At 35.6% G+C, this 25,172-nt stretch overlaps 2 protein-coding genes across 3 annotated transcripts in view; one reads left to right on the plus strand and one right to left on the minus strand.

The window, feature by feature from the left end:
* Positions 1–3,152, plus strand: part of znhit1 (zinc finger, HIT-type containing 1) — a 30,856-nt gene extending 27,704 nt beyond the window's left edge. For both annotated transcript variants that reach the window (XM_073839596.1, XM_073839597.1), the window contains exon 5: positions 3,015–3,152. In XM_073839596.1, the coding sequence (XP_073695697.1) occupies positions 3,015–3,036 (22 nt within the window). In that variant the 3' untranslated portion in view covers positions 3,037–3,152. The remainder of the gene's footprint in view (positions 1–3,014) is intronic.
* mogat3b (monoacylglycerol O-acyltransferase 3b) lies at positions 1,992–24,330 on the minus strand. The gene is made up of 8 exons (XM_073839595.1): positions 23,915–24,330; positions 7,282–7,377; positions 7,034–7,141; positions 6,547–6,617; positions 6,245–6,449; positions 5,982–6,156; positions 4,401–4,585; positions 1,992–4,225 (listed from the first exon to the last, which is right to left on the minus strand). The coding sequence occupies exons 1-8, from the start codon at positions 23,928–23,930 to the stop codon at positions 4,071–4,073; spliced, it is 1,011 nt and encodes a 336-aa protein (XP_073695696.1). The 5' UTR covers positions 23,931–24,330; the 3' UTR covers positions 1,992–4,070.
* Between the last annotated feature and the right edge of the window lie 842 nt (positions 24,331–25,172).

Consider the following 25,172-nt stretch of genomic DNA (forward strand, 5'->3'; position numbering starts at 1 on the left):
AGACAGCATAAATTAGCAGAATAATGTATTCAGTAGTACAGTCGTGGCCAAAAGTTTTGAGAATGACACATATTACTTTTCACAAAGTTTGCTGCTAAACTGCTTTTAGATCTTTGTTTCAGTTGTTTCTGTGATGTACTCAAATATAATTACAAGCACTTCATACGTTTCAAAGGCTTTTATCGACAATTACATGACATTTATGCAAAGAGTCAGTATTTGCAGTGTTGGCCCTTCTTTTTCAGGACCTCTGCAATTCGACTGGGCATGCTCTCAATCAACTTCTGGGCCAAATCCTGACTGATAGCAACCAATTCTTTCATAATCACTTCTTGGAGTTTGTCAGAATTAGTGGGTTTTTGTTTGTCCACCCGCCTCTTGAGGATTGACCACAAGTTTTAAGATCTGGGGAGTTTCCAGGCCATGGACCCAAAAGTCAATGTTTTGGTCCCCGAGCCACTTAGTTATCACTTTTGCCTTATGGCACGGTGCTCCATCGTGCTGGAAAATGCATTGTTCTTCACCAAACTGTTGTTGGATTGTTGGAAGAAGTTGCTGTTGGAGGGTGTTTTGGTACCATTCTTTATTCATGGCTGTGTTTTGGGGCAAAATTGTGAGTGAGCCCACTCCCTTGGATGAGAAGCAACCCCACACATGAATGGTCTCAGGATGCTTTACTGTTGGCATGACACAGGACTGATGGTAGCGCTCACCTTTTCTTCTCCGGACAAGCCTTTTTCCAGATGCCCCAAACAATCGGAAAGAGGCTTCATCGGAGAATATGACTTTGCCCCAGCCCTCAGCAGTCCATTCGCCATACTTTTTGCAGAAGATCAATCTGTCCCTGATGTTTTTTTTTGGAGAGAAGTGGCTTCTTTGCTGCCCTTCTTGACACCAGGCCATCTTCCAAAAGTCTTGGCCTCACTGTGCGTGCAGATGCGCTCACACCTGCCTGCTGCCATTCCTGAGCAAGCTCTGCACTGGTGGCACTCCGGTCCCGCAGCTGAATCCTCTTTAGGAGACAATCCAGGCGCTTGCTGGACTTTTTTGGATGCCCTGAAGCCTTCTTAACAATGCAGTGGAAAGTTTTTTTCAGGATTAAGTTAATTTTCATGGCAAAGGACGACTATGCAATTCATCTGATCACTCTTTATAACATTCTGGAGTAGGGCTGTCGCGGTTAAAGAATTTCCCTTGCGGTAATTTTGAGTGGCTCAATAGCGCGATTTGCGGTATTACCTCCATATTATATATATATATATATATATGTATATGTGTGACCCTGGACCACAAAACCAGTCTTAAGTCGCTGGGGTATATTTGTAGCAATAGCCAAAAATACATTGCATGGGTCAAAATTTTTGATTTTTCTTTTATGCCAAAAATCATTAAGAAATTAAGTAAAGATTTTTTGTAAAATTCCTACTGTAAACATATCAAAATGTAATTTTTGATTTGTAATATGCATTGTTAAGAACCTAATTTGGACAACTTTAAAGGTGATTTTCTCAGTCTTTTTTATTTTTTTGCATCCTCAGATTTCTGATTTCAAATAGATGTATCTCAGTCAAATATTGTCCTATCCTAACAAACCATACATCAATAGAAAGCTTATTTATTGAGCTTTCATATGATGTATAAATCTCAGTTTTGTCAAATTTAACCTTATGACTGGTTTTGTGGTCCAGGGTCTATATATATATATATATATATATATATATACATATATACCGAAACCAAATCTCGTTGAAACAGTACATCTGAACTCTTCATATATATTTAACAGCACAGATCCTCGAATCTGACTGGACAAGAGACTTTTTCTGTTAATATTTCACCTGCGTGTTCTACAGCTGTCAGTCAGTGCAGTTTCATTGTTACGCCACAAGATGGAGGCAAGGAACTGTTTTTAAATGAGTCTTTAAACCGTTCATTCAACTACGTACACGTTCAAAAACTCTCATTTATTCAAAGAGAGACGTAATGAAACATGCTGTTGAAATAATTTTAACTTTAATCGCCACTTTTAAATAATCAGCTGACCAGCAGAGCGATGCTAACACAGAGATTTCGCTTTACTTGGACATGACAAGCTAGTTTCACATATATATCTGACTCAGCCTGAAGGACAGACGCAGGTAATCGCACATGCTCAGTCGATCTCTCGCTCTCATTCGCTGTCAGTTTAGGCTTGTTAAGTGCAAATCTACTGAGCCTCTGTACAAATCAGGTACACATTATGTTACCATTACTAACTTATTACTAAATTAATATTCAGTACACATGCATTAAGAGTAAAGCGAGAAGGGCAAAACCTTACGTAAAAAAGAAAATCTTGGTTGCTGCGGTTGTTGCATTCCTCTGCGGTTATGCTTGTCAATAGCGCGATATTGCGGTTATCGCGACAGCCCTATTCTGGAGTATATGCAAATTGCTATTATAAAAACTTAGGCAGCAACTTTTCTAATTTCCAATATTTATGTAATTCTCAAAACTTTTGGCCACGACTGTACATTAACCGTGCAAACTATGCTTTTGTTTACATCCGAGTATCATCAATATGGCCGTGCATCAGGGTAACTGACCAAATCGTGACATAAGAGCAAACCCTCTATATGTGGGTAGAGGGTACACACTTCCTCAAAAATGAGACCTGATAATAGCAACACAAACTAGTTTGTTACCACACACTGACACCACAAAAACAGGTGACAGTAATCGAACAATTTGCTCAGAAATAAAAACTCTGTCATTGTTTACCTCATGTTGTCACCAAACCTGTATAACTTTGTTCTCTGCGAAAAATAAGATATTTTAAAAATGTTTTCCAAGAAGAAAGTTATACAGGGTTAGAACAATAATGGGGTGAGTAAATGGCAACAGAATATGCTTTATCCATTTAAGGTCAAGATTAAGAAAACATTAAAATAGATCAAATACTTAGGCGGGATATGGTAAACTAATAAGACTAGGGAAAATGGAATGAGTATAAATTGTGTTCCTTGTCTTTTCAGGTGTCTAAAGTGGACAGTATGATATGTTCCCCTCTACTGAACTCCTATCAAAAGCAAACCAAGCTTATGTTCCTCAGAAGCATCATAGTCATTTATCACTAGAAGCCTTAGGTCTGACTGCTGAAATAATAGTCTGTCATCTCTGCACCTCTCTGTACAACAAATGGGCTGCACTTTCACATAGGATGAAACAAACCTTTTGCCAAAAAAATAAGGAGCTGTTGAAGTATTGTAATAAATGGAAAGCTTTATAGAGAAAATATAGAGAATACCAGTGCAAAAATGCTATTTAAGTGTTTTGGAATATTGGAAATGATTGGCAGAAAGGAAAGACTCTAATTTCATAGTTAAAAAAGATTAAACATGTTCTGTAGAAAGCAAAATGCCTATTCAGAGATTTCTTTATCATAATTAAAGGAACCTGCAGCAGTTACAATGGTTTTTGTATATGATTTTTTTGTAATTTAACACAAAATATTGCTTTTGTATGTAAATATGTGTACATATTTGTTTCTGTTGTTATAAAATGTTCTCTGAAATCAATAAATGACTAAAAGTGGTAAAAATGTGCTTGTTTTATGATTTGTTTTACAAGAGAGGCTTTGCACCTTTGCACCTAAAAATCCTAGATTAATTTAAAGCAAACGCATCTATCTATATATAAATCGTCCATATTTCTGATATTAAAATAATTGAGTTGGAAATTATATTTTCATACTTTTAAAAAAAATACCCTTTCCCTTCAATACTCTTTATACATCTTTATATTATGAACACTAACATGTTTTAAATTTCATGCATTTCATCACTGTGATAAAGGTGTTAAATCCTTTCTTTTTGGATGACTGAGTTTTTTTTTTTGTGTGTGTGCTTACAGCACATATACAGCTCCATATGAAGAGAGCATCATTCTGATTTAGACCCCAAATTGCATTCATTCATTTGATTCATTTGTGCTTTGAGCATCATATGGAAGAACCAAAAAGCGAAAACATTCACATGAAAACAGTACAGAAATAACAATGTTCTTTTCTTCATGTATCTGTCCCAACATTTCTATATGAAGCGCAGCTCATGTGTGTCGGCCAGTCCGTAGCTGGTTTTATGTTGGTGGAAAAGTTCAGACAGAGCCTTCATGTATAAACTGTGGTAATGATCCACCTGTTCCTGAGATGGACTGTCAACCTGAGGCACAGTAATGGGACAACCCACTGGAAGAGACAAAGGTACATTACATTCATACATACCAAAACATGTTATTTCAATCTGAATAACAGCTCAGCAGTTCTATACATTTCAGTAGCAGACAGATAAGAGTCACTACCAGCAACAATAACCGTTTGTAAAAAAAAAAAAAGATGTGAAATGCTAGTGTTTTGAACTGACCCACAGTGGTGACAGGACGTCTGTATGGCAGAAGCAGCCTGCGCCCCCCAGTGAAGAGACATGGAGCAAAACCCATAATTTGCTTAAAAAGAGCCTGCAGCCGTCGACCCATGCTGCCCTCAGACAGAACCACCTGAGGGAACAGCTCGTTCTCACCAAAAGAGTACACTGGAACCAGGTCAGCTCTGAGTGGACAGCACCGAAACGCAAGAGATGTAGTCAAACAAAAAAATGTGAAAACTATTTCATAAGTTGGCAGTTGCTGCTTATAATATGTGTATATTTTATTACATGGTAAAGTTTCTATTGCTGCAATGGTGCAGTATGTAATAGATAGTAACAGCTAGTGGTTGAAATGGGTACTGCAATCCAAATTCAAAATATTGTTTCTCCCGCCCCCTCCTCAGACTAGTATGGAAGCCTGTTTCCACTACTGAATTTATTTATTTTTTGTTCAGTTTTTGTATATACAATTGGTTGTGTCTTTTATCTCACAATTCTGACTTTTTCCCGCAGAATTGTAGGAAATAGAGTCAGAATTGCGTGATAAACTCACAATTGAGAGTTATGTCAGAATTATGAGATATTAACTCGCAACTCTGACTTTTTTTAGAATTGCAATATATAAACTTATTGTGAGTTATGAAGTCAGAATTGTGTGGTATAAACTCACCATTGCAAGTTACAAAGTCAGAATTGAGTGATAAACTAAATTTTTGAATTTTTCCAGAATTGCATAATATAAACTTACAATTGTGAGTTATAAAGTCAGAACTGCGAGATAAACTCTCAATTCTGACTTTTAAATCTCACAATTCTGACTTGACTCGCAATTGTGTTATAAAATAATAATTGCGTGACAAACTCACAATTGTGAGTTATAAAGTCAGAATTGCAAGATATAAACTCAATTCTTACTTTTTTCTCAGAACTGCATGATATAAACTCACAATTTTGAGTTATAAAGTCAGAATTGGCGTAATATAAACTTGCATTTCTGACTTTTAAATCTCATAATTCTGACTTAACTCGCAGTTGTGTGTTAAAGAATTGATAAACTCGCAATTCTGACTTTTTTCTCAGAATTGTGTGATATAAACTCAATTGTGAGTTAACTTTTTCTTAGAATTGCAAGTTTATGTCTCAACTCTGACTTTACAACTCACAATTGCGAGTTTATATCATGCAATTCTGAGAGAAAGGTTCTTTTAACTTGCGATTGTGAGTTTATTCATCCAATGCTGACTTCATTTCTCAGAATTTCGAGTTTATGTCTCACAAATCGGAGAAAAAAAGTCAGAATTGCGAGATTTAAACACTCAATTGCGAGGAAAAAAAAATTGAATTGTGAGATAAAATGTCTCAATTCCCTTTTTTATTTTTTATTTAGTGGCAGAAATGGGCTTGCTTCTATAGAATCAATGATAACATGGGTTGTCAGGTTGAGGACATGCAACAGGGACAAGCGCAACTGAAAAAGGAAGACGGCAGGCCGTACGCTGTAAGCTGATGAGTTTTAATATGCTAAACTAGAGGTTAATTTCAGTCAGTCTTTTTGTCTCATTTATGTCTCTTTCTCACCCATGTTCAAGGGCCAGTCGTACAAAACCCTTCCTGTGTTTCATGACCACAGTGTTTATTCCTGAAGTTGAGGTAAGCGATTCCTCTGCCCCACCAATGATGATGACCACAGCGTTACCCACACCAGTACAGCTCAGCAAGTAATCTAAACTGTCCTTACTGACAGGCAACAGACCTGAGAATGAAAAAATAGATTGGGGAAACACTTCCTTTTTAACATGTTCTCACTCATTGAGTTTCACTTTAGCTCTTGTTTTACTGACCTGCAAACAAAATATATTCTCTGAAGAGAGGAAGGCGGAAAAGTCCAGCCAGGATTGCAAGCGTGGGGCGTATTCCAGGAAAGGTTTCCTCAAATCCATTACGGTCTGTGCTGAAACATGAGAAGGCTCCCACACACATGATTCCATGAGGGTGACAACCTATTATATAGTTCTTACTGGGATTCAATTCAGCAGTCTTTACCAGCTGAAGGAATAGAAAGTCAAAAAAGGATAGAGAGAAAAAAGATTCAAGAGCTGAAGCTGAAGAATAATGTGTTACGTCAGTTACTGAGTATGTTTACCTTCACAGGAAAATAGTCTCTGTAGTGTTTCCATACTTCCCAACTTCTCACAAATTTTGTTCGTCTGCCACCTAGTGGACAGAGAAAATATTAACATTTAATTGACATTTTTAATTTTATCAGTCAAAGCTGTTTTAAGAATTAAACAGAATTATCAGATCTTAGGTCAGCCTATGAATTAAGATGGATAGTTCACCCCAAAAAATTACAACTCTGATCATTTTCTGACCCTCATGTCATTCCAAACCTGTGTGGCTTTAGTTTTTTTGTGGAGAAATGAAGGTATTTGGAAAAATGTTGGTAACCAAACAGTTTTGGTGACCACCGACAAAGACTAAAAAGAATGTCTTATCCAAACCTGTAAAGCAACTCAGACAGGTTTGTAACACATGAGAGTGAGTAAATGATAACCATCTATGTGTTTTGTGTGTGTGTAACACATTTTGTCACTGTTAAGAATAGAAATGTGTTTTTATGATGGGTTGACCTCTTTCAGGTGTGAGCCAATCATAGATCTGCCAGGAGAAGTAGAGTGTGGGAATGAGCCACAGAGAGGTGAACATCAAATAGATCATCAACAGCAGACAGGCTGTTCCTGCATACACACACACACATACATAATCAGTGATAATGTTACAGTGTCAGTCTGACACACAAAATGAAGCATCATGGAAATTTATTTTTATCACCCAAAAGTAACTTTTCCCCCCTGTGTTTGTGTACAACAGGTCTCACCTAAAAACAGAAATGAATACACCCATTGTAAAACACTTATATCCTCGACAAACTCCTTCCACTGAGACTTTTCCTCCTTCCCCTTTAACTCTGAAACTGAGAAAGAAAGGATGAAACAGAAAAGACGAATCAGATTAAGGTTGGTCACACATTCTTCTCAGCATTTTAACTGCTGATCACATGTCACAGATAAACTGTGTAATTTGAGCCGCCTGTTTCGCTAAAATTACCAAAGCAAGTGTTACAAAAGATTTTGTCAAATGTCACATTTTAATACCCTGGAAATCCAGAGGTCTCGCGAGAGCACAATTTGAATTAGGCTTGTTTGAGATGCGCCTAGCCTCGCCTGAAATGTAGGCGAGAGTAGGCGGCTGCAGTGAAAGGAGGAGTGAAATAAGCGCGGTCAAGACGGACAGTTCTGAGCTCTGGAAGCGGAACAGATACCTACGAGATCAAAGGCGGATATCGCGTTATTCACACTCGTGCTGTGGTGCTGATAAACATGATATAATTTCAGCTTTGTTGCTTTTATATAAAAATAAATATGATATAAGACACTCAAAGTGCTTGCTATTTAATTCCATACGAAATGCGTATTTATCATCCACTTTTTACTTTAATACAAACCTGTATTTTAGAATTTTATAGTAATACGACAACAATCACAAATCACACACAGAGATCGCACTGTCATAGTGTTTGGGAATATCCATGCATAATTTAAACACATAACCACATGATATTAAATTAAAAAATAAAACATTTTAGAAAAGAACGCAACATTACAGTTGTTTGAACCAATGAGCTTTAAGCTGTGACGTCAGCCAGTCGTTTCCCATCGTGCTTTTGGTCAGCGCAGTCGGTGGAGAGCAGCTGCGCCCGACTGCGCAATCCGACAAGGCCGCCTCGCCGTCGCGAGAGTTTTTTGGCACACGTCAGCATGGTGTCAGAGCAAGTCGGACGTAACTCGGACACTTTTCTAACCGGCATGCATCTTGCGTTGGTCACCGGTGATCGATTCTGCGCAGATTTTGCTCATCTCAAACAAGCCTATTAGTATGGAACGCACTTGGGGACAATACCTATTATATGAAACGCGTGAAATTTGGACGCATTGACACGCACAGTTTTTACGCGTCTTTTTGGTCCGTGTAAACACTAACGCTTTGAACGTCTGTACGCGAAGTTTTTTGTCATGTTATTTAATGACACGATCGTTTGTATCGCCTTAACGCAACATTTTTGACCGTGTGTTTCTAGACGAATGTTTTCGTCGTATAAACACGACATTTTTGAATGTGTAATATTTCTGAGTCTTATTTGATTTGCGACATCTTAATTTTTCTGTTTTAGTTGAACTGGTGATAATTTAGGGTCAATGATTAAATACATTCAATGACTGCATGAATCCATAATTAAAATTATATTATTTTGTAACGTTAAAGGAATCCCGTAGGCAGGCCCGGTTCTACAGGGGTGCTTGAGGGTGCCAAGCACTCTCAAACGAAATCAATAGCACCCTCAGTTACATCTGTAATAAATGGCATTTTATTGCAGATTTAGACCAATCCAGTGCGTTATGGTTTGCGCTCTGGAGGTCTATTTCTATTATGTTTTTGCTGAGTTAAGCAATGTAGCCAACCACGCACATATCTGTTGATTTCTCGAATCAGCGGCATTATCCACTCATCGTTCAAATCGCCGGAGTTTTTGTTGAGGTAATGTTATTGTGTTAAGCACGAATCATCTCATTATAACAACAAAGACGTGGTGTAAATAAGAGAGATTCGAACTTCATTGTTTGTAGTCTATCTTTGTGAGATCGCACTAAGCATAACATCTGAGACTTGAGTCAGGGCAAGAAAAAAAAGATTAATTTTTCTGCTGTAAGCATTAAAACAAGCAGTCAATTAAACTCTTAAAAAATAAAGATGCGTTATTATGCCATAGAAGAACCTTTTTGTCTAAATGGTTCCATAAAGAACCTTAAACATCTGAAGAACCTTTTCACAAAAGGTTCTTTGTGGCAAATAAGGTTCTTCAGATTATAAAAAGGTAAGAAATGGTTATTTAAAGAACCTTTGACTGAATGGAACCAAAAAAGGTTCTTATGGCATCGCTTAAAGAACCTTTTGAAGCACCTTTATTTTTAAGAGTGTAGAGCCGCTGCATTTCAGCCTCGGCCGACGGGCACGACTTTTTTTTTTACACCTCTAGGGCTGGGCTTCGGGCCAGTTTTCACATCAGTTCAGAGGCGGGCGGGCATTGGATTTATCTCTTTTAGGCTTCTCCTTATTTTTATATTTTAGACATCCATCAATTATGGTGAAGAAAAAAAATGCCGCGCTACTGGAAACAACAGGAGACTTTACTTTCGCTTTCATTTTGGAGACTGGCTCTGGCAGCGCAGCTGGAAGAGATCTTCAAGCGCACACAATATGCTAAAACTTGCCACAAATATAAATAAATAACAATGAATGTGTCGGGGGGGTCAGTAGCAAAGATCCTGACTCGCCATATTTCCCCTCTGATTAATATAACCCTACATGTGGAAAAAGTGCATGGGAGACCGGGTTCTATTCCCACTGACAGCGCTTTTTTTTAATTACTTAATAAACGCATTTGTTTTCAATAAAAATGATTTAAAATTCATTTTAATTCATAAAAGTTACATTTAGGGTAAGGTTAGGGGTAGCTCTAGGTCTTTAAAGGGATAGTTCACCCAAAAATGAAAATTTGATGTTTATCTGCTTACCCCCAATGCATCCAAGATGTAGGTTACTTTGTTTCCCCAGAAAAACACAAACGAAGATTTTTTACGAAAACCGGTGCAGTCTGCCAGCCAAATAATGTGAGTGGATGGGCACCAGACCTTTAAAAGTAAACAAAAACATGCACAGACAAATCCAAATTACACCCTGCGGCTCGTGATGATACATTGATGTCCTAAGACACGAAACGATCGGTTTTTGCGAGAAACTGAACAGTATTTATATCATTTTTTACCTTTGTTACAACGCCACGTCCATCTCTCCTGAGTAAGCGTTCGGCATCAGTCACGTCACATGAGCACGCGCTCTGTGGTAGAATACGCAAACGCCGGAAGCGATCTGTCGCATGTATACGACACTCATTGTTTACACAGAGCACAGAGATTGTGGGTATAGCGGCTATTCAAAATGGTAAATACTTGCGCTTATCCTGATTGTTTAAACCGATTTAAAGCTAAAAGATTACATTAGTTTGCGCAAACTCATCCGGGACTTTTCACTGATTTCCCCTTACGGCGTTTGCGTATTCTACGCTAGAGCGCGTGCTCATGTGACGTGACTAATGCCAAACTCGTGCACATTACAGATGGACGTGGCTGTGTATCAAAGGTAAAAAATGATATAAATACTGTTCAGTTTCTCTCAAAAACCGATCGTTTCGTGTCCTAAGACATCAATGTATTTGTCTGTGCATGTTTTTGTTTACTTTTAAAGGTCTGGTGCCCATCCACACCCATGATAAGGCTGGCAGACAGCACCGGTTTTCATTAAAAATCTTCGTTTGTATTCTTCTGAGGAAACTAAGTCACCTACATCTTGGATGCATTGGGGGTAAGCAGATAAACATCAAATTTTCATTTTTGGGTGAACTATCCCTTTAATATTTCAATAAGTTGCCACGATTTTAATACTGTTTTATAAATATAATGATTTACTGTCAGTTATATTGCAGGATGTTTAATGCACAACAATACTGAGGAGGAAATAGTAACGTCACTATTTATAAGTATAGCATCTAAATGTCTACTGAATCCACAACTATTGCTATTTACACTTGGACTTGGACTGGCTGCCCCACAGTTTACGTTTTATGGTCCGCCTGCTGTAGTGATTCTGTAATGTTTATGTGTCGTATGATTGTGTCTGGGTTTAAATGTTGAATAAAGATTTGTAAATTGTCATAGGCTAATGGTGCTTTGTTTTCTGCTTTTGGATTTGCCTGATTGTTATAATATAATTGTTAAACTTGTGATTGTTACAATATATTGTTGTTATTATATTATTTTTATCTGACATATACAGCTCAGTGATTCTTGGGAATTTGGATAAAACAGGTTTTAATTTTCAAAAAAAAAAAATGTGTTTAATTACACCATCTGAATGTATATTATTATAGACCAAGGTCTTAGCTTTTCAGCAATGTACTGGTGTCACCTCCCCATTTTGTATTTTTTTCATAAAATAGGCGTTTTACTTTTTAGCATTTTACAACGTTTACTTTTTGCTTAAATCATACAAAAAATGTTTTTTATTTAACAAATGTATTTTTGTATTAAAAGAGACTATTACTTTAATAACTCAGCAGCACTGACAAAATATATTGTAGGCCCCTATGCATATTTATTTAAAAAAATTAAAACTCCCTCTGACGGTGGTGACACTAATCTGACGGTGGTGACAGTGGCCTCATTACAACATAAAATTCCAAAATGTATACCACTCAAGTCAACGGCTTCTTGTTTAACAACTTTATTTAACTATTTGGTCCAACAAATAACAATCCTGAGCACTGTGATAAAATATTTTTCAAATATTTCAACATTGTCAGACAGAAAACCTGACGGTGGTGACATCTGACGGTGGTGACAAAAACCTACTATTTCCCATGATATGCATTAGTTGTTCACATTAGCCATCTTGTTTCCACTCTGTTGCTAGCTACTTCAGACTTGTTTTTAAAAAGTATACATTTATGTCATAATCAAATCTAATATTATTTATACAAAAGAGACGGTGTTGACATGTTATGGTTGCCACAGTAGCAGTGTCCAAAAATATGAACAAGTTTAAGAGAAAATAGCAAATTTACAGGAGCTTGGCTGATCTTGAAGCATGCAGTACAGCTGAAGATTTGATAATGTGGTCCTCAGGAATGCAGTTGACCTTGTAGTTGCCTGATTTTATTGCTTTTTATAAATATCTGACGGTGGTGACGCATATGTGGGACACATTTTGTGCAACCAAAAATAATTGTAAATATTATTCAAAACACAGTGTTTGTAATTTTTGATACATATTACAATGTACTCTTTCATATAGTAAAAATATTATTCAATTAAATGATTACTTTTTGCTTTTTTAATCAAGCTGAAATGATTATCCCCTATCTGAGGACAAGTGATTTTTTAGGCAATGGGCCAGATTTGATAATTAAATTAATACAAAATTAAAAGAAAACTATAAAAGAACCTTACATATGTGCAACTGACCCTCTGATTATAATCTTGATTCTTTTGATTTATGAAAATGTTCTTCATTTCCAACAGAATGAGCACTTTTCTTGTTGGGACATGTTTTTGCCAAATTTTCAAGAATCAGTGAGCTATATTATTGTTATATGTTATTATAATAAATTCACCCTTTCACGTTACCGGAGACAAAAAAAAACCCTGCATGAGTACAAACGGGATGAGATGCCACAGCATGACACAGCACTGACATCACAACCAACGTATAAATGCATCACTGACTCTAAAGTTTTATGCTTGCTTATGTACATACCAACGTCTTATTCACGAACAAATGTTACGTGTGACGTTTGCATAGGTATTTGCTTACCTAACAGCACATCATCCTTCACGAAAAGAAATGTCGTCTGATGTTTATATATGTATACAGCAACGTGCCATTGCATCACAAATGCAAATGAAATCCTAAATAGAGCAACGCTATTGGCTGTTGAGCGGTCTGACGTGACACCCGAACATATACTTCGTATTAACGCGTACAAACTGTGCGTGTTAATGCGTCCAAATTTTACGCGTTGAATTAAATAGGTATTGTCCCCAACGGCGTTCCATATATTAGGTGCGTTCGACTTCATGCAGCGCTGCGCAGACCGATCGGCGAGATCAGCCGAAAGCAGTCGGGGAGGAGCTGAAAACGGAGCCGTCAAGTCGGACAAGTTGGAGATCTCGTTGTTCCTTCAAACATGGCAGATCACGTGGCGTTTGCCTACTTTATTGCAGATGAACTGGAAGCTATAGAAATACCTTTTTTGTTGGAAGAAATGCAGCACATGCAAGTGAAGCAGCAACTACAGATTTCAGCATCAATCAATGTTGACCACATTACATTAAATGTCTGTGACATTTTAGTTATTCCATAAAAAATATTACTTAAATATGCAGCTGAATACTATAAGTGGTCTGTATGAAAAAAGTACAATAATAAACTTATGCACAAATCCAATATAAAGAATTTAAGGGAATAAAATGTACTGCAGTCAAAAGATCGTGAACTATTTATGAAATGGCATGCAAATTGATTTGTTATGCACGAAACACGCGTGATCATCGTCATGTGGTGAATGTGGCCAATCATGAGAAGCTGTGACGTCATCACAGCCTTGCGCAGTCCCTTCTGAAATGCTGCGCTGGCTGAGCAAGCCGGCTGTTCTCGAAACGCTCTCGCCTTACTTTGATGCCACACGTGAACGTCACGTGGCGTCGGCGCCGGTGTTCTGAAATATTCGGTGTCTGAGATTTTCTGTGACACTGGGCGGAGCTAGCATGAATATTCATGAGTTTCCCGTTCATGAGTTTCGTCTTAAAGTTGCACTCAAGTATTAGTGCTCCTGATTAAAAAAAATACAGCTTTCTGTAACGGAATTTAATTTCAGTTTCGAGCTAATATATGTACATATTTATTGTGCACAGACATTTATTAATTACATAAGAAATCCAGTTTATTGTTAGAATATGCATCATAGGCTAATCAAGCCAACAACTCTCGTCTTTTTGTCATTTACTTATCGGTTTTACATTTGAGTGCGTTTTAAAAGTTGTACAGAATATACTTATGCATTTGATTTGGCATAATAAAGTTTGATTTGTGATCATGTACAACATTCAACCTTATTATTGCTGGTTCAGCTGTTAAATAAATTAAGATATTTTACTTGCTGATTTTTACTTTATTCACAGATGAAAATTAACTAAAATATTGCATGGGCTATATTAATTTCCACTTTAAAAAGTTGGCATTTAATACAATCAAGAAAGCAAATGATTATCATCCTCCATATATATATATGAGGTTACTTTGAAGTAACGTTAGCTTGTACTGTAGAATAGGACTAAAACATTGTGAAATAAAAGCTTGGATTCTGACTTCACCATTAATGAATTCATTTAATATTAAAGTCTGGATGAAGTTATGTGTGCTACCAACTAAGCCAAAAATAAGGAACGACAGAAATATCACAGCGGAAACTTTATTTTGCCATCAAAGATGCATTTACCAGCAATCAACAGTTTTACAGACTCTCAAAGTAAAACATCAGCACAAAACAAAATGACTTAAATATACCACAGCATTTTTTTTACAATGGCGTTTTGGTGCCACATGAAAAAAAAAAATCTAAGATTACGAGATTAATATGTCGATAATATAGTCAAAATATTATGAGAATAAAGACGAAATATTACGATAATAATGTCAAAATATTACAAGAATAAAGTCAAAATATTATTTAATTTAATAAAAAAATGTGGGGAATAAAAGATTGGACGCCACAGACATTTTTACAGAGCAGGTGAATTTTCACAAAGAATTTTGATAAGAATTGTCAAAGATTTTGAAAGAAGAGACGTTTATATTATAAATGTTTTATATTACAAACAACGAATGTAATCGAAGCATACTGTCCCCGTGAGTACGACACAAGGTATTATTTCTTTAAATAATCCCACATACACTGCAAAAAAAAAAAGAAAAAAAAAAAAAAGGTTTTCTTACTTTTTTGTGTCTTGTTTATTTGCTTACCCCAGTGGCAGATTATTTAGCTTTTTCTAAGCAAAAACTTAATTTCGACTTGTTCTTACTAAAAAAAAGACAGGTTTTTTACAATTTATTTTAAATTTTGGCTGAAAACAAGACAAAGTCTAAGTAAGAAAAGCATTTTTTGTAGTGTATATATTTGTAGTGTATTAAAAATAGTCAAATAAGAGAGCTAGCGCCCCCCAAAGGAATGTCCATTGGGTGTATGACCTGAATAAGTTGGTCCTGTTCAGTCTGTTAATAAATATCATATATTTTTGATATTAAGCTGTTTTCGCAAGTCAGCAAAACTGGCTCTTCCTCATCCCAGTAAAATGATGCGACCGCTCGGAGGCAACAATCCGGGCCTTTACATGCGCAAAATAGGCTACCCTCAATATATTATATTTATAACTTTAATTTGTACGATTTAAATTCTCGAAACATTTCGACTTTATTCTCGTAATATTCCATCTTTATTATAGTAATATTTCTACTTTATTTTTGTAGTAGGGCTTTATTCTCGTAGTATTTCGACTTTATTCTCGTAATATTTCGACTTTATTCTCGTAGTATTTCGACTTTATTCTCGTAATATTTTGACTTTATTCTCGTAATATTTTGACTTTATTCTCGTAGTATTTCAACTTTATTCTCGTAGTATTTCGACTTTATTCTCATAATATTTTGACTTTATTCTCGTTGTATTTCGACTTCATTCTCGTAGTACTTTTTCTTTATTCTCGAAATATTACGACCTTAATATTAATCTCGTAATCTTAGATTTTTTTTTTTTTTTTGCGTGGCACTAAAACGCTGTCCTATAAATGCCTATTGGCTCATTAGTTAGAACATGTCCTTAAATTAAATCATAATAAATTATATTAAATCAAACTTACAGCACACAATCTACAAATTAAATCAACAATCTAAAGGAATAAAAAAATCCATCTCATGAACACTTGATTGTGGAACACAACACTACACTCTTTATTCATTTTTCAGTTATTTATTTAATGAACATACTTCCATTCAAATGTCTTTGCTATTTTTGCACATTGTCTGTCTTGTATACTTGTATCAAGTTCTTTTTATAATATGTATCGTCTTGACACTGTCATTCTGTAGCACTGTGGAGCTTCTGTCACTTAAACAAATTCCTAGTATGTGTAAACATACCTGGCAATAAAGCTCATTCTGATTCTGATTCTGATTCTGAAAACTTAAGTTAGTTCGACGCTGAAATCAAATTAATTTATGTTAACGAAAACAGTTTATATGGTCCAAGGAGCACAAACATTTATTGTGGCGCTTTAACATGAAACATGAAACTCATGAATATTCATGTTAGCTCCGCCCAGTGTCACAGAAATTCTCAGGCACCGAATATTTCAGAACACCGGTTCAAGTCGGACAAAATTTCTAACCGGCATGCACTACTTCAAGTCAGCCGCCGATCGGTCTGCGCAGCGCTGCATGAAGTCGAACGCACCTTCGAGATGCACTACACTAGCCTGCCGCCGGAGTAAAGAGGCGGCCGTCAGGTCGGACACTTACAGAGGATGAAACTGTATTCCAAACATACAAAAAAAGGAATAAAGAAAAAGAATAAATGAAACTACATTAGATAAAAAAAGAAAAGATAAAAGTTTCCCTATCGTTTATTCTATACAATCGTTTTGCTTTCTTATTGATCATATCAATGTGAGTTACTTTTATGTAATGCAATATGACGTTTATTATTTGTATCTTGGTTTTGTAGTTAGCTATAGGACATTTTTCAAATATAAGCAGTTTATTCAGTGTAGTGAAGCCTCTCACAACATCCATTAAAAAACGGCCTCTGGTTGACCAGTTTTTTTCCAAACTTTAACTCTTATACAGTAAGAATATATATTTACCATATCGCCTAATCTTCATTTTCATCATTATTGTTTTGTTTGAATATCAGATATTCGATATAAAGATTGATAACATACAGGAAGTTTTTTAAGAAAAAACACGCAGCACACGTCGTGCTTGTCGTCACATAATCTGACCAATGAGAATAAAGTGTGTCGTCATCAAGGCTTTCGCAGCCGAATTTGAGCAACTGCAGCGCCTGACCTCTGCGGCTGGTCTCGTTTTGCTCTCACGGTACTTTGATGGAACATGTGATCGAAAGGCGGCTGCAGCGCCGATCAAAGTCGGACAAATGATCTTACCAGAATGCATTGTTTTGTAAGGCGGCAGCCGATTTCTGGCGGTGCCGCATGAAGTCGAACGCACCTATTGTCTCTGCAAGACACTCTGGCATTGAGCAATGATGCAGGTTACTGCAATACGTAAGCAATTGTGGGAACCAATCAAATCGGTGTATCTGATGTAGGCGGGCCAGAGGCGAGCTAAGCTGATGACGACAGCACTGCGACGTCTGAATCATAGTAAACTTTGAAAGATCGCTGTCGCTACAGATGAACAACAAGTTGTTTGAAACGGCTTTGGCCGCTACAATGAACGAGTTAGACTTGGCTTTCCATATAAAAGAGGAACAGAAAACCGAAAACTCGAATCGTTTCTTTGCAAGAAGGACGTTTTTGCTGTTTTGCCAACTGGATACGGCAAGAGTTTAATCTATCAGTAAACGAGTTCACGCTTACATATAATTAGCTGGAGAATAGTAGTGCATGTTTGGCGTGCTGTCCGGTGAAGGGCTCCGAGCTCGGGAGCGGCCCGAACCCAGAGTACGTTACCCCCCAATAGGAGTAGCGAGAACTCGGAGTGATGAGATGGGGTGGTGGAGGTTTACTGATAAACCATCGAGTGAATTGAGGTGAGTCAGCTGTATTTAAACCTATGGCGCTGATTGACTTGTGATGTTTATGCTAAGCATCTGACGCGCTTCTCCTGAACTTTGTTAATGAAACATCATTTAGCTCTGCTGGTCGCTAAGCGTGTATTGTTGTGATTGGTCGTGGCGTTATCCAATTGCGTGCAGGTAGAGTTTCAAATGCACGCTTGGTGCCGCCCCTCGAGTTAGGCAGTTTTCATTGCTCGATCCCAGACCCATAATCTTAATAGATTAGGGTCTGGATTTTTCCAGGCTAACATTTTAATACACTAGCAGTCAAAGGTTTTTGAACAGTAAGATTTTTTTTAAATATTTTTAAAGAAGTCTCTTCTGCTCACCTAGCCTGCATTTATTTGATCCAAAATACAGCAAAAACGGTAATATTTTAAAATATTTTTACTATTTAAAATAACTGTTGTCAGTTTAAATATATTTTAAAATGTAATTATTCTTGTGAATTCAAAGCTGAATTTTTAGCATCATTACTCCAGTCACATGATTCTTCAGAAATCATTCTAATATTCTGATTTGCTGCTCAAAAACATTTATTATTATTATTATGGTGTTGAAAACCGTTGAGTAGACGTTTTTCAGGTTTCTCTGATGAATAGAAAGTTCAGAAGAACAACCTTTATCTGAAATATAAATTTAAAGCATCCTTGCTAAAGAGAAATATTAAGTTCTATAATTTCTTCCCCAAGCTTTTGAATAGTATAGTGTATAATGATCTTTGGATCTTTCTATTCATCAAAGAATCCAGAAAAAAATACTTAACTGTTTTGAATATATATAATAAAAATAATAAATGTTTCTTGAACAGCAAATCAGCATAGAATGATTTCTGAAGGATTATGTGACACTAAGGACTGGAGTAATTTAGCTTTGAAATAGCTTTTGAAAATCACATTTTAAAATATATTCAAATAGAAAACAGTTATTTTAAATAGTAAAAATATTTAACTGTTTTTGCTGTACTTTGTATCAAATAAATGCAGGCTTAGTGAGCAGAAGAGACTTTAAAAAAATCATTAGAAATCTTACTGTTCAAAAACTTTTGACTGGTAGTGTGCAATTGGGGTTAGAGAAATATTTGCAACCAGGCACAAGTATTTGAACCAGTGACCTCACTGTAAATCTGTGTCATATAAGGAAATATCTTTATTGGGCAATCTGTAAGTCACAGTTCAGCAGGCAGCAGAATCAGAAATTAACTAGGGCTCAGCACAAAAAGACCACAGCAAAATCACTAAAATGACACATATATCTAAAATGTGGAGTCATAAAAATGGCCTGTAGTGAAGATCTGTTTATTATCAGTTTTCTAACATTCACTATGTTTCATTATATTCCATTACAGTCCTTGTAGTTATGGATTTAGTGTCTCTGCAGATTCTAGAATCCTAATATCTGATGTCTGGTATCTGTAATTACTGAGTTCCAAAGGTGAGTGATTTTGAATGTGTAGCTAATAAAATAGTTTTTCTTTAATGAACACTGTACGTCTATACTGGACAAGAGTATGTGGACAGAAGTGAGCTGCATAATCTATTATAGGAATCAGTGATGCGCGGGTCAGTGGATAAACAACCCGAACCCGACCGACGTTTTCAACTAACCCGCCCGCAACTCGGACCGCCGAATAAAAAAATAAAATATTGTACCCAACCCGCCTCCTGACCCACATGTTTAATATTAGAGCGATTATGCTGTGGAGATGCGTTCATTGTCAAACATCATTCGGCATTAATTAGGTAATTTTGTCAAAAGAAATGTTCTTGATTAGGCCTACAAGAAAAATACAGATTGTTCATGTTGTGATTTAGTTTGTCTTTCCTTTATACAGATTTAGTTTCATTTTCGAAGTAGGCTCTAAATTATGTCAGTGACTCTCTGATGTTAAATATGATCTAGAGTTATTTTATTTCGATCTAATAAAAGTTAAGAAAAAGATTAGCCTATAGTCCTAAATATTAGAGACTATAAGCTAATTCCTTTTTTCTTAACTTTTATTCTTCTAAAAATTATCAAGAATATTAAATCAACTTAATAGGCTAGGTTAACGACTTTTCTTATACAAACATAAGAATGCACTTCAAAATGAAGTTTTCATATATAAATTCAGGAATCACGAATATGACAAAATAATATTTTTTATATATATATATATATATATATATATTAGGGGTGGGCATAGATTAATTTTTTTAATCTAGATTAATCTAGATTAAATCTTGGAATTAATCTAGATTAATCTAGATTAAAATGGCTAATTTGAATTCTGCTGAAGGCATTCAGAATATGTGTGCTACCCAAATAATGAATAAAAGTAAGTCTTTGAGAATGGATCATAAAGCTCATAAAGCTGTTCTATGATAATTTGTTGATGAAAATAAATTATGTTCAATTAAATGTACTTGTGTTTACTAACTAACTAACAATGAAATTATTTTTTCTACCTATTAGATTGTTTTTTTTTACGTCAACACCTACCCAACCCATTACATGTTACACCGTACTTTTATTTTGACAGGTTGCCATGAAGTTTCTGTGTATATAGTATGATATGATGCTAGTTTTCTCAAATGAAACGGTAAAAGTGACACTCACAGCAGTTTGGGAGATTGAGTTTATCTGTTCATGTGAGATGAAAATGCCAAAAATTACCGGGAGCGTCACGTGTGTTTCAGTATGCGTGTAGTAAAAGCTCGTCTCCGCCATGCATACATATACAGCTAGGCAAACGGAACATATCGGATTCATATTACAACGGTCTTTTTGCACTTCAGTTTTCACATACACTAGTCCATATCGCGATTTGAATTAAGTGACAGACCAACATTTGATTTATGAATCCAAAAAACGACGAATTTACGTGGCATTGCGCTATAGTAGATTCGTTTTTTATGAATGGAGGACGACGCGATCCCGTCTGTGTTTTGACGGAGGAGACTTAAACGCGCGACCATATTCTTTAGTCTTCGGTATACATCCGCGTTAAACTATCAAGGTGAAAGTCATCATAGCTTGCGTAGTTTAGACCCAGCTCCCAACCCAAATTTGAGAATAGATTAACGGCGATAATTTTTTTATCGCACGATAAGAGTTTCACGTTAACGCAGCACGTTAACGCCGATAACGGCCCACCACTAATATATATATATATATATATATATTAATTGTATAGCTATAATAGTTGTATCAAATGAATAAGTAAATTATAGTGCCTTGAATTTATTAAGTAATGCTTAATTTCGTTCGTTTCGCTCTCTGGAAATGTAAAGAAAAAATACCGTTTTTATTCGGAATTCGTTTTTAATCCCTGGTTTTAAACAAGCATATACATGAGATAATTTATATATTATTGCTTGAATAAACGTTTAAATTTATAAAAGAAAATATTCCTTTATACAGATTTAAATAGTTTCATTTTCGAAGTAGGCTACTCTAAATTATTTCAGTGATTCTCCGATGATAAATATGATCAATAATTATTTTATTTCGATCTACAGTGTAATAAAAGTCAACTTAATAGGCTAGGTTAACGACTTTTCTTATACAAACATAACGAATGCACTTCAAAACGAAGTTTTCATATATAAAATCAGAAATCATGAATATGACAAAATAATATTATTTTGTCATATTCGTGAGAAATAGAGAAACATATATATAAATTGTATAGCTATAATAGTTGTTAATAATAGTAAATTATAGTGCCTTGAATTTATCAAGTAATGCTCAATTTCGTTCGTTTCGCTCTCTGGAAATGTAAAGAAAAAATACCATTTTTATTCGGAATTCGTTTTTTATGGTTTTAAACAATCATATACATGAGATAATATATAGTCTATATTATTGCTTGAATAAACGTAAAAAAATAGTGCTAAATTTTATAATTAAGGAAATTAAACAGACCTAGGCATTTGAAAAGACATAGTGAAATGTGTCTAATTCCAAAAAGAAAGAGAAACATTGGACATAATCAAAATATTCGAGACATTTATTAAGAATACCATTTTCTTAACAATTAAGATGCTACATATGCGTTTATCCAGTCTAATCGAAGTGTGCGTCTCTCCGACTTTCCCAATAAAAATCCCACCCCCTCTCAGAAAATATAAAGCTGACATTATATGCATTTAAAAGTAGCCTATTAAAATGGTACAATGGCATTGATCAGTTCAACGTGTTGGAAATCGGGCATTTTGTCCCGCGTCAGCATTTATTCAACAGTTAGCTAATAACGCTCAACATTCAAAAGGTAAATATTATTCAGCCAATAAAGTGTAGGCCTATGTATTTCATAGAAAAGTGTGTCTAGTACTATATAAATTACAAAGATTTAATTGGCATCTTTATTACAAACGACCCGACCGACCGCGACCCGAACATCATTAAAAATATTTTTGGATGACTTGTAACCGCGGGTGACCTCGGGTGACCGCGGGCACCCGCTCATTTCGGATCAACCCGCGCATCACTGATAGGAATCATCTAGTTAATTCAAATGCATTCCTTTTTTTAATTCATAACTTCATTAGATTTTTTTTATTTGATTTTCTAATAGCCAAAATTAGAAAGATTTTTTTTTTTTTTTCAAGTTTTGTGTATTTTGTTTAATTTGCCCCTGAAAATCAAGATTGCCACTTAATTTATTCCCGACAGCAGTAGATGTAAGTGCAACTTCAAGTTTATCTGTGACCTGTTGCACCTGGAATGTGTGCACAAACTTGTTGCACGTGTTAGTTTGCTGAAAACTGAGATAAAGCTCCTAAATATTTTAAAAGAGTTTCATTTGCAAAAACAACGTGTTTGTGTCAATGCAGCATCATATTGTTCCTAAATCAGCAAATCGCCTTAGATTCAAGATGGAGACTTTGGGTGTAAATAAACAGGATAGGAATTCTATTTTAGAAATTGGTTAACAGTAAGTTAACATATTACACAGTAGAAAAGGAGAATGTAATTTTACTGTAAATTATTATAAATGTATATATGATTATTATCAGGAATCATTGTGACTCACTACATCCACATGTACACTTTGATTGTCTTATCAGTTATATACAGTGATGTATTACATGACATTTTAGGTTTTGTTAATGCTTGTTACATTAAGTTTGTGTCATGTTACCCTGATCTTATTTTGTGGGTAATGCTGTAGGCTTTCTGCTATACTTTCTCTATACATAATAATAGATATTGCATAAAAAGGCCACATTTTAATTAATTTTAATTCATCATGCAGCTTTCTATTTCACAACCTGTGTCTTTATGGGGCTTATCAGCATCACAATCCAGACTGTATAACCTTAAATAGATATAGATTAACATTATGTAGTTATTGATGTATAGTTATCCAGAATACATCTCATTAATCATTAAATAGCCATATTACAAACATAACATTCGAAAACAACTTTTTTCATGTATAGTAAGTATATGACACTATAAGTATCATTTTAATATGTACAAACTGACATCTTGACCCCACTTAGGGCAGTGATGTTGTGTAATGTGACCTTCCAGCAATTCAAATCCACAGTTGCATTTACTTTTTAAATTGCGAAATGTATGTACGTGTACCAAGTCAGCATACTCACAACATTTAGTGTTATAGTAGTAGTAGTAGTAGTAGTAATAGTAGTAGTTTTATTGTCATTGTACACTTGCATGTACAACGAAATTTAAAAGTGCCAACCAGTCAAAGTGCAACAGTCATACATACATTTCAACAAAGAAATGCTAATTAATCTAAAATAATAAAATAAATATATGCATACATAATAAATATATACATACATACATACATACATATAGCAGACCAATACAATAATAATATTTAAACATTTGGCATACTGTTGATTTACGGTGTTGGTTAGACTTTTAAACTTTTGTACCTTTCGGTTAAAGCTTTTAAATCATTTTCAAATGTGTAATATATAATTCTCCAGTCAAATCTTGTACAGTACTGAGATTCGTGAGAGCCTACCGTTATCTGTTCCCATTAAGTGGCCAATTTTAGTGATCCCAGTAGCAAACGATTCCTCTTCCTCACCTTCTCTGACAGAAGCCTCTCGTTTCTCTTGTTTGCACTTTGATCGGTTCAATTGGTCAAACAGATAACGATTCGCTCTCTAATCGCGTCATTGTAAATGTATGTATGTACTTTCAGGACTGGCTATCTGGTGTTTATCTCCAGCCACTTACGAATCCCCGTCCGCATGACTGAAAGCCGTATATGTCACCCACTGCTTTAACGTGAATCGTTCATAAACAACAAAGAACGCTTTTTGAGACTTTGTTGTCTCGCCTAGGCAACGAAAACGCCACAAACGCCTAGTCTTATGTCAGAATAAGACAGGGGATCGTGAGATATCGTTTAAATGTCCCTGCTACACGGAACTGCCAGCGGCGCGGTTTGGTTGAATGAACGCTCCTCGCTTGCGTGCTGGAGGGTGGAGCGACTGTGAGCGCGCGCATGCAGTGCAACGCGCACAACCGCTGCTTTTAAAAAATGTTGCCGAGTGCTCAGCACTTGTTGCTTCATCATGAAGTGCTAACAGGAAATATTACGTTATTTCTCTTTTGTAAAGAGCTAAATCTGTTTTTCTAGTCAAAGGATGAGACCTTTGAGATTAATATACTGTATTTTTTTCTACGTCTAGTCAACATCAAATAAGCCTATTCTATTTTGCACATCAGTGATTGGCGTTGTCCAACTGTAAAACCATGATGCAGTTTTATTCTTGACATTGAAATTATACTTAAATATGTGCAGTGCTGGGGCTAATTATAAGTAATGCGAGTTATGTAATCAGATTACTTTTTTCAAGTAACTGTAAAGTAAACGCATTACTTTTTAATTTACAAGAAAATGTCAGAGTTATTTTTTTAAATAACTAACGCCAGTTACTTCGTTTTCCCATTTATTGACTGACAGGTCTCCTGTCCCCATGTTAAGAGAATTCGCTGTGTGAACATGATGGTTACTGTAGTTCTATACTAAATGTGCACATGCATTTACTCATCTTACTTGCACAAACACAGTATTTTTCTCAAAATGCATAAAAACAGTGAAATACAAACTCAGAATACACATCTCATTTTATTAATCAGTGTCTTTGCTGTTGACTTTTGGTGATTCAATTAAACTTACTAATAAACAAAAATTACTTTAGATAAACATAACTTTTTTTTGTTTGTTTGTTTGTTTGTTTTGATGCAATCCAGAATGGCAGCACAATTGT

Source organism: Garra rufa, chromosome 5 (genome assembly GCF_049309525.1).
Source record: "Garra rufa chromosome 5, GarRuf1.0, whole genome shotgun sequence".
Lineage (NCBI taxonomy): Eukaryota > Metazoa > Chordata > Actinopteri > Cypriniformes > Cyprinidae > Garra > Garra rufa.